The 10,384-nt window shown below is 33.9% G+C and overlaps 1 protein-coding gene across 3 annotated transcripts in view; it reads left to right on the top strand.

Annotated features, from left to right (window-relative positions):
* Positions 1 to 378: 378 nt before the first annotated feature.
* LOC109860786 (alpha-2-macroglobulin-like protein 1) overlaps positions 379 to 10,384 on the top strand; it is a 16,378-nt gene continuing 6,372 nt past the window's right edge. For all 3 annotated transcript variants that reach the window (XM_020440093.1, XM_020440092.1, XM_020440094.1), the window contains exons 1-18: positions 379 to 659; positions 1,424 to 1,602; positions 2,837 to 3,078; positions 3,217 to 3,333; positions 3,431 to 3,597; positions 3,701 to 3,809; positions 3,874 to 4,107; positions 4,266 to 4,508; positions 4,613 to 4,944; positions 5,061 to 5,410; positions 7,799 to 7,944; positions 8,031 to 8,172; positions 8,330 to 8,477; positions 8,584 to 8,812; positions 8,889 to 9,094; positions 9,229 to 9,578; positions 9,652 to 9,890; positions 9,983 to 10,231. In XM_020440093.1, the coding sequence (XP_020295682.1) occupies positions 577 to 659; positions 1,424 to 1,602; positions 2,837 to 3,078; positions 3,217 to 3,333; positions 3,431 to 3,597; positions 3,701 to 3,809; positions 3,874 to 4,107; positions 4,266 to 4,508; positions 4,613 to 4,944; positions 5,061 to 5,410; positions 7,799 to 7,944; positions 8,031 to 8,172; positions 8,330 to 8,477; positions 8,584 to 8,812; positions 8,889 to 9,094; positions 9,229 to 9,578; positions 9,652 to 9,890; positions 9,983 to 10,231 (3,765 nt within the window). In that variant the 5' untranslated portion in view covers positions 379 to 576. The remainder of the gene's footprint in view (positions 660 to 1,423; positions 1,603 to 2,836; positions 3,079 to 3,216; positions 3,334 to 3,430; positions 3,598 to 3,700; positions 3,810 to 3,873; positions 4,108 to 4,265; positions 4,509 to 4,612; positions 4,945 to 5,060; positions 5,411 to 7,798; positions 7,945 to 8,030; positions 8,173 to 8,329; positions 8,478 to 8,583; positions 8,813 to 8,888; positions 9,095 to 9,228; positions 9,579 to 9,651; positions 9,891 to 9,982; positions 10,232 to 10,384) is intronic.

Below are 10,384 nucleotides of genomic sequence, written 5' to 3'. Positions count from 1 at the left end.
GTGTGTATATATATCTTAGTTGTGTGTATTCACCTACATACACAACACACAAAGTAAAAAGTCGGTAGAATTGAGAAATAGATATAATTATATATAATAGAATTACAAAAGAGAAGCAATTACCAAAATATGTGAGATCCAAGAAAAACAGGAGAAACATCTCATGGCTATAGTTGTACACATGTATCATTGATAAATAAGTTTAGAAAACGGATTTATGACCAGCGACGCAAGAATAAAGGTATACCTATTGCGCGTCGGTCAATGGCCGACGCGAGATTTTCGCGATGTAATCCGCATGACCCTCTTCTCCTCCTTACATGTAGAGACTTCACATAAGGGGTTAATAATATGAGTAGCCGGTACCATTATCACGCTTTCAGTTGGTCTGCAACCTCTGATGTCGCAGTATCATTATTTCATATTGATAGTAGCCTCTCTGTTCGTAGAAGAAAACTTCCTTGCAAGGAAGTGTGTTTTTCCTTAACATGCTTGTGATGTGATTGTTAGAAATCTTTTCGAAAATATATAACGTCGATTGTATCAATCAGTGTGAATCGAGATACATTTATAACAATGGATAAACTATTAAATGTATTTTGTGTGCTTTTCTGTCTATTCCGCTTTCAAGTCTGCGAAAGTGTTGCAATTACTAATCGGTAAAAAAAAGTCATATATTATTATATGGTCATTACTATGAAAGTCACACATTATTATATGATCATGTTTTACCTCATAATGTAATACCGAATATCCCTTTTTTTATTACATTACGAGAACAGTTGTGTGTGTGTGCGTGTATGAGAGAGAGAGAAAGAGAGAGAGAGAGAGAGAGAGAGAGAGAGAGAGAGAGAAAGAAAGAAAGAAAAAGAGAGAGAAAATAGAGGAAGAGGAAAATTATACTATAATAATCGCATTTATTTAATCATAGCTACGCATTGATTTTTTTGCAATTAACGTATAAAGAGGCTATTGAATAGGTCATTCAGATATAACCACGCAATAAAAAAATTTCTTTGAAAAATATGTAAAATCATTTCTTTTTATCTTTTTCATCGAATATTACAAGATCTTATAATTAATATAATTAATATAATGTGTTTTAATTACATATACAAATTACATATTTACTTTTATAACAATTAATAAAAAGTTTTAGGCTCTAGAGGTTTAAAACTAACAATATGTAAACGGTCAATGACAGCCTTACGCTGGATGTTAGTTGCAAAATAAATATATATATATATATATTTATTTATTTATTTATTTCACGACAAACATCCAGCGCAAGGCTCTCATTAACCGTTTACGTATTGTTAGATTTAATTTTATATTTAAATGATCAAAATTCAACATATATACCACACATAGTTATTATATTTTGCTTTGCCGTCTAACTTATATAATCCTGTTATATCTTTAGAGGATACGTATTTACTGCACCAAAACGGTTCTTAGCCGGCGAAATCGAGAGTAGCTGTTTATCGCTACACAATCTCGAGCCGCCGGCGCATGTTTTTCTGGAGCTACTGTATCCATCGTCACCGGACACAAACGCAGAAGACGAAGTACTCGCTAAAACAAGCAGCGTCATTTACACAGGCAAGCGTTTTTCTTCATTAGATTTTTCGACTCAACAATATACAATTTACACGTGTTTAAAATAATATATTAAAATAAAAACAAAACAATATCTATAATAGATATTGTTTTTTTGACTGATATATTTTCGTGATGTTATTTTTCTACATAAAATGTTACTTTTGATGAACAAAGCACGCACATTAAGCAAAATTATTACATATGTAATATGTATTGAAAAAAAATCAATCAATAAATCGCTCGTGAAATAGTCATAAATTGAGTTTAAGGGCCGATACGAGCAGTAAATACAAGCTGGTCGTGTATGAGAATAAGTCTTTATTAAATAAACAGACGTTTCGATCACAGTTTTGGACCTTCTTCAGTGTAATTTAAAATTAGAATCCACGCGAGCAAACAGCATCCATGATAAAGTTGGAAGATGATTTTTAAAAAAAAATCATCTTCGCAATCTTTCGAATCGTTATTTTTTGTATTTAGTAGTTATACAAAACTAACGTTTGGACCTAATATATATATACATTTTTATTGCTCTTTGTATACAGACTTTGTACTAAATATAATTAGTTATTTAAATACAATCGGATGGATGATCGCAAACTCTCAACACACGATGTGATCATGAAAGACAACTAAAAGAAAATATATAATAACTCTTCTACTATACTATAAGGAAAAAAATAACAAAGAATCGATCTTATATTTCTATCAAAATCGTTAGTTTTGGTCCCAAAAAAGTCCTAGTTACGCCCCAAGATCAGACCCTCTTTCCTCTCTTTCACTTCACTTCGAATTGGACGCTTTAAACAAATCGCAAGTTGAAATTGTCGCTTCCTGCAGGGGAGCTAAATAAGCCGAGACTCTTGCCGAAGGGGAAATAACTAATCGCTGAAATCACATGAGAAACTTATCTGCATTGTTATATACGAAACAATAAGAAATATGTAGTTCCATTAAGATCCAATTATATATATATACTTATTATGTATATGTTATTAATACTTATATATGTTAGATATTCGTGAAGTTATATTGATGAATCTAATATATATATAATTACACAACTATTTGAGAAATAATTATCATTTGAGTAACAACTACAACAATTCTGTGCAGTTATATTATTTATTTGTTATTTTCATCTTTTTCATAATTCTGTCTGTACTTATGAAAAGTAAGTAGAATTATCTTTTTCTTTGTAGTGATTTTATTTTTATATTTATTTTTGTTGCAGGAATAGAAACATGTCTGGACCTTGCGGTACCCTTTACGGAGCATTATATTTGTCGATTGCGATTGAAAATCAAGTTCGATAAATATCCCGATTATGTTGTGGAGACGGAAAAAGCAGTCTACATCGAGCAAGATCCGATAATCACATTTGTGGAGACGGACAAGCCGGTTTACAAACCAGGGCAAGATGTGAACATTAGAATCCTTATGCTCAATCACGACTTAAAACCATGGAAGAAAACGGTTAGCTTTTTACAAATTCTAAGCAATATTTTTTTGATTGCTTAAATTGTTGAAATAATAAAACCAGAAACAAAGTCTAAAAATATAATGATTTTTTGTAATGTATCAAAAATTATATATATATCTTCCTATTGTTAGATACCGAAAGTATGGATTGAGAATCCGTCTGAAGTACGAGTGACTCAATGGACAAACGTCAGCACTGAAAATGGACTCGTACAATTAAAATTTGCTTTATCTCCGGAACCAAGTCTAGTAAAACCTGAACAATTTTTGTTATTCGCATTATCTCATCAAATAAGTAAAAAGAACAGTAAATAAAAAGATTGATATGGATTTTTGTATGCTGCAGGGTAAATGGGAAATTAAAGTAGAGAAAACAAGATTACAACCACAACTAATCCATAATATCGCATTTGAAGTGAAGAAATACGTTCTTCCGAGATTCCAAGTAACCATAACTTCACCGCGATATATTCTCGCGGATGCGGAGAATGTTACATGGAACATATGCGCAAAGTAAAAATACTTATATTGAATAAAATACGTTAAACGCGTTTGTTATATTTTTATACAAAACATTATCTTATACACATACATATATATTACATGATATTTGCAGATATAGTTACGGCAAACCGGTCAAAGGTAAATTATCTTTAAAATCGACACCTGAAATACCAACATGGAGACGAAAACCTAATCTGACAGAAATACACTATGAAACAAAGGTAAAAGAAAACTAAAATATAGGTGCGCGGAGTTAGATAACGGATAATTAATCGATTGTTACAGATGGATTCACCGGATGGTTGCACCGAATTTGTATTGTCAGGTGCTGTGCTTGGATTGGCTCAGTGGAAAGTAGCACCGAACAATATCGTTCTCATAGCTAACTTTACCGAAGCTGGCACCGGCATAGTGGAGCAGTCAATCAGTCAGACGGTAGTTGTGCATCAAGCTCTGAAGCTTGAATTTCTGCCTTACACACCCAAGTACTTTAAATTGGGCTTACCGTATCACGGAAAGGTAAAGATCACGCGAGTAACTAATTATGGTAGCTCATCTTTTTATTCTCTTTATATAAATCTTTTAATAAAATAGAAAGTCAAATCTAATTTTATTCCTGCTGCATATAAATTTGACATGTCTTTTTTCGAACATAAATACATATTTATTTGTTACAGCTGCACGTCTCGCGACATGACGATACTCCTGCACCTCACGAGAAAATTCAGCTTTGCGTGCGGGTACGCGGTAAAGACGAGTGGCTTCGCGTGGTAGTGGAATGTCGCGATTTTATATCCTCGTCCGACGGGTTCGTCGACTTTGTCGTGCCACCTCCGCATAGAAATATTGTCTTATTAAGTTTCGTTGCTACCGCTATCAACTATCCCACTAAATATTACTCACCGGATACACGTTGGCGAGTACGTAGAAATATGATTTACTCAACAAGCTTGCAATGTTTTTATAATTACAAAAAAATAAAATAAGTAAAATTTTTTATAAATTTGTTATAAATTTTAATTAGGTTTTTATGGATCAACCATCAGCGCATATCGACGTAAACCCTTGGTATTCACCATCAGACAGTTATTTGACCGTAGCCCAAGGATATCAACCAATCATTTGTGGTGAAAAGTACTCTTTTAATGTTATGTACACCGTATCAGCAAAGAGTAAAATCAACGAATCAATTTCCTTTCATTATTCGGTTAATTCTAAAGGGGATTTATTAATATACGGTCATGTAAAACACCGACCAACAAAAGACACAATTTTAGATTATTCGGAATTTCGAAACTTGTTGGGCGCTATTGAAACGTCAGGAAATAAAACGAATCAAGACACTGTCATTCACAGGTAACAGATTTACTTGGCAAATGTAAAACTCTCTCTCTCTCTTTCTCTCAAGTTTAGATATCAAAAGCAAACTGGACATTGTTAAAATGTTTTTATTATATTTCTTGTTCTTCAAGATTTCCTCTCAGTGTCAAAATCACTCCTTCTATGGCACCTGTATCCGAATTGTTACTCTATTATGTTCGTTCGGATGGAGAAGTTGTCGCTACTACGTACTCAATCAAAGTGGGACCTTGTTTTCTGAATAAAGTAAAAACTGCTTGGCACACAGATGTTCAGACTCCAGGAACACCTACTCAATATCACGTGGAAGCTGGTCCTTGGTCTTTGTGTGGCATCTCAGCAGTCGACAAATCGACAAGTTTCTTAGGATCTAAAGCAAATCTTGTCGATGCCGATCAAACTTTTGAACAACTGAAGAGATTTCATATTGAATCTCAGCCGCGCCCTATTTGGGACTGCAAAGGTATACATTATATATATATACCCTGATAGCCACCTGTCTGTTTTTGCTGTCATGTTGCCAAAAACAAAGCGTTTGAGTTTTCAACAAACTTAGAACAAGATGAGTTAGCATGTCTTTAGTTTGACATCAGACGTACAACATGTGTCAACATGTGTTGCCGACAACTTGCCGTGTATTTGTTGTCAACGGTTTATCACTAACATAAAAAGCAATATGACAACAAGTTGCCAACAACACGTGCCAAGTCATAAATTTCAGCAAAAATGCAATATGTCGAAAACGGATGAATATACAACGGGTGATTCAAAACAACCTTTTATCCTTGAAAATACATATTCTTGACTAAATTTTAGAACACCTGTTTATTTGTCAAAATTTTATCTAAAGCTTACTTTTGGAGTTATTAATAAAAATAGGTAAGGTGACTTACCACGAGTCGGATACAAGAGGTAGGCAGGGGCGGCGCAACTCACCGTGATTGACAGTGATTTATTTGATGCACGGATTAAGTGATACAAATTACAAATAAATAAATAAATAAGTGAGAGAAAAAGAAAGAAAGAGACAGAGACAGAGACAGATACAGAAACAGTGTGTAGCGATTAGCTGATCGCGTCAGGTCACCACATGTAATCGTCCGCATCTGACGGTGAGTTGCGCCACCTCTGCCTACCTCTTGTATCCGACTCGTGGTAAGTCACCTATTTTTATTAATAACTCAAAAAGCTTCAGACAAAATTTTGTCAAATTTAAAGTTGTTTCAGAATTTAGTCAAGAATATATATTTTCAAGGATAAAGGGTTGTTCCGAATATCACTCTGTATATATTTAATGGCACATTGTTTTGTGGAAGGGGAATTTTATTCGAATTGATCTGTAAAGGTCTGATTCAGTTCGCGCGATCACAACTGATTAACTGATGAAAGATACCGAGCACGGAAAAAATCCTAAAGGTAACGGTGGGATTTGAACTCGAGATCTCTATATTCGCAGCCGCTGCACTCAGTCCGCGAGACCACTTGTTCCTTACTAACAATAAAATGTAATTATGTTTATCTACTTATTCTCAAGCTATCCTGGAAATTGTATTTATTAGTTAAATTATTATTTTATTTAAAATATTGCAGTGCAATGTATCTGCAACAATGGATAAAAATATTTATTTTACTATTATTAAATATAATTTAAAATATATTTTTATATACAACACGAACAAATGTTTTGTTTACATATACTGATTATTATAGTCAATTCTTAGTAAATATATAACAAATGATATACATGAAAATATGTATACACACATTTATATGTATCTTTTTTTATTATATAATTATTATTATATAGTAAAACTGTTATACGCACACAAAGTGTGTTGTGCTTACTCTCTGTGATTGGCCTTTTCCTGTAAATCTATTGGAAATATGAAATTAAATACCAATGACAAGCAACAATCGCAAAACGCTTAATAAGCGCTAAGTTCTGCCGAGCGCAGCGGCCGACTTCTTCTTTGTGTCCGACGCGACGCAAGATAGAGGTATGTTTTTTTATAAAAGAAAAATAAAATAATATGTTTCAACAGTTACAGCAACAACGGTAACAACCATACGACAGAAATACAGACATTGGTGTCTTGTTCTGTTACCATCATGTTGCTCCTATGTTGCCGAAAATAAATGACAAAGTGAAGAGTTTTCCATGAATGGAAGTCATTTTGTTGACAACATAATGAGCAACAGTTGCTCTTCGTTTGCTCTAAATTTGCTGACACGAAATGTCTCAACTTTGTCTTCGTGTTGTTGATTACGTATGATTATGCATTAGGTTTTTAGCAAATACACAGCAACTAATCGAAAACTTTTGCTTAGCATTAAGTTACATGATTTTACAAAACATGCTTAGCTATCAGGGTATATATGTATATACCCAGATAGCCAAATGTGAAAACTCAATATAAAGCAAATCATTGTATAGATTAAGTTGCTCGCCAATTGCAGTTGTGTTGTTTTTTTTATTTAACGCAACGAAAATGTTTTTGTCAATTCAATATCAATATGCTGAGTTTTATTATCAATCAATTGTTGTAGCCAATATTTAGGACATGTAAGTCAGCAATATGTGAGCAATATATGAGCAATAATTTTTATTCATAAGTTGAGAAAAATAATATAAGTTTATTGCCGATGAGTTGTTGAGAACTTGCTGTTATTATATTTTGAAAACTGTTGTTGGCAAGAACATACTGAAAAGAGGATACACCCTTTTGTTACAGTGCTGAAAACATATGAGTAATATTTGTGGCAAGTTGCCAATAACTTGCACTCAGTTGGCTATCTGGGTATAACTATAATTATAAGTAAATAAAAACAAAGACATGTAAATTCTTTACAGCTACGACATCACAAGGAATTAACACCGAGGAAATCGATCACTTACCAATTCCCGCATTCCAGCTACCATTACTTGATCGTAGAATAAGAAGGAGCTTAATCAGACGCACGGATGTAAATTACGTGGATGCTATACAAGCGTTTGATGTGAGAACTTTCTGGAAATGTAAATAATTCTGAGATAATAAAAAAGATAATTATACATAATTTCTGCTTTTTCTCCATGTTTTCAGGATTTTGGAGTTGTTGTAATGAGCGATTTGATGCTCGAAACACGGCCGTGCTCCGAAATTTATGATCGTTGGGATAGAGGTAGAAGCATGCTCTTCAATATACTTATGCCGCAAGATATAAGAACGGATATGGAACAGGGAGGTGCGTTTAGACGAAATTGCATTGCAAAAGAAATTCTTTTATTCATAAGCATGATTTCAATTAAAATGTTATATAAATCTCATACATGTGTGTGATGTGTTGTGTATTTTTTTTTAAATTATGTACATTACCTACACACACACGTATAATTTTGCAGGAATTCAATTCATGAAAACATTACCAATGGCTTTCCCATTATTAAACGTGGGACCCGAGCAAGGATATGTTGATCAAGTACCCAATCCACCTGCACCTCTAAGATCTTATTTTCCTGAAACGTGGCTATGGGAATTAGTGCCGACTGGGTATTTTAATTTGTGAAATATATTTATTAATCCTCTGTCATTTTCTCTTTGTTGCAATTCACGTTAGATACACTAGGTCGGCAAATGTTGTTTTTTCCTTTTGTAGAAAGGAAGGCAAAGTGACTATAGAACGTACTCTACCTCATACTATTACTGATTGGGTCGGGTACACTACATGCATTTCACCTACACGTGGTCTCGGAATAGCACCACCGATCAGTATCACAGGATTTCAACCATTCTTTCTTGATTATAGCTTACCTTACAGCGTAAAGCGGGGAGAAATGTTACGTATGAAAGTGTCTTTATTCAATTACATGCAGCATAGTTTACCAGTGAGTTTAAAATAAAAACAATCGTGATTAATCGATTAAATAATAATCATCGATTATTCAATGGTTGGTCTTTTAGGTAACGATTAAATTGGAGGACGCAACAGGGCTCGACTTGCATCTGTCGTATGTAGCTGCCTCGTTCTGCGTAGAACCTCGGGACAGCGTGGTGCAAGAATATATTCTCAGACCGCGAGTTCTCGGCGATGTTAACATTACAGTTTCTGCTTCGATTGACTCAGATTACGCAGAACCGTGTGGTCCAGAAGTACTTCTTTATACACGGTAAACTTATTTTCTAAATTCTGATTTAATTTTTAGGGATAATGATGTTTTTGAGATAATATTGAATTTTTATATTAGAAATTATGGAAATTAGATATTTTTCTCAGATTTTGTTTTCAACTTGTATACTTCAGGGATGTGATTGTAAAACCGATACTAGTGCTACCGGAAGGATTTCCCGTAGAAGTGACCAAATCGGCGTTTATCTGCCCGAAAAACTTTAGCGATGATTCTACTATTAGCTGGAATCTGGACTTGCCCAAAGATGTAGTGCCCGAAAGCGCGAGGGCATATGTATCTTTGATAGGGAATATTTTGGGTCCGGCCTTTGAAAATCTGGACAATCTTGTTCGTTTACCAATGGGCTGCGGTGAGCAAAACATGGTCCTTTTTGTCCCTAACATCTATGTAATCGGCTACTTAGACGCGACTGGAATTCAGAACTCAGAGCTGAGAGCAAAAGCAGTTAAAAATATGAAAAAAGGTAGGCGTTGTTTATCTATAATTATAATTTGCAATAGAATAGATTTTACGTAACTTAATTTTATATTATATAGGATATCAGCGTGAGTTAATATACAGACATTCAGATGGTTCGTACTCGGCGTTTGGTTCAGACCATTCGGAAAGTTCGATCTGGCTCACTGCGTTTGTAATAAAATCGTTTGCTCAAGCAAAAAATATAATTTATATTGATGAGCGAGATCTGAAAATTTCTGTTAAATGGATGGTGAAGAAGCAATTGGAAAATGGATGTTTTCCTGTAATAGGCAGAGTATTTCATAAGGATATGAAGGTATGCAATATATATAACATATTTTCATCTTCTTTTTCTGTCTTAAAATAATACAGTTCTATCAAATATAAAATTCCTAACCGTGTTTTTAGGGTGGTTTGCAAGATGATGATAGTTCTTCCTCCGCGTTGACGGCGTATATACTGATTTCTCTCTTAGAATCAGGCGTACCGTTAACACCGTCGTTAATTAATAACGCTTTACATTGTCTAGAAAAGGGAATGGAGAACGGTGGTACAACATATACAGTAGCTTTATCTACCTATGCTTTGACGTTACTGGGTCATTCTAAAGCAAATAACAGCATAAAATTATTAATGAATCGTGCAACGCGGAATCCAGTATGAACAAAACTTTATTCTAACATTTAGAAATAGCATATACATATACATATATACATATATATGTGTATATATATATACCCAGCAAACATTTCGGTCACAGAACCATATCCATCTGTGTCCTCAGTAGGATATGGTTTGTTAATCATGTCT

The sequence above is a fragment of the Pseudomyrmex gracilis genome, unplaced genomic scaffold, assembly GCF_002006095.1.
Source record: "Pseudomyrmex gracilis isolate BER0280 unplaced genomic scaffold, ASM200609v1 scaffold_469, whole genome shotgun sequence".
NCBI classification, from domain to species: Eukaryota; Metazoa; Arthropoda; class Insecta; order Hymenoptera; family Formicidae; genus Pseudomyrmex; species Pseudomyrmex gracilis.
The sequence above is the reverse complement of the archived record's forward strand: the minus strand, read 5'-3'. Positions and strand labels throughout refer to the sequence as shown.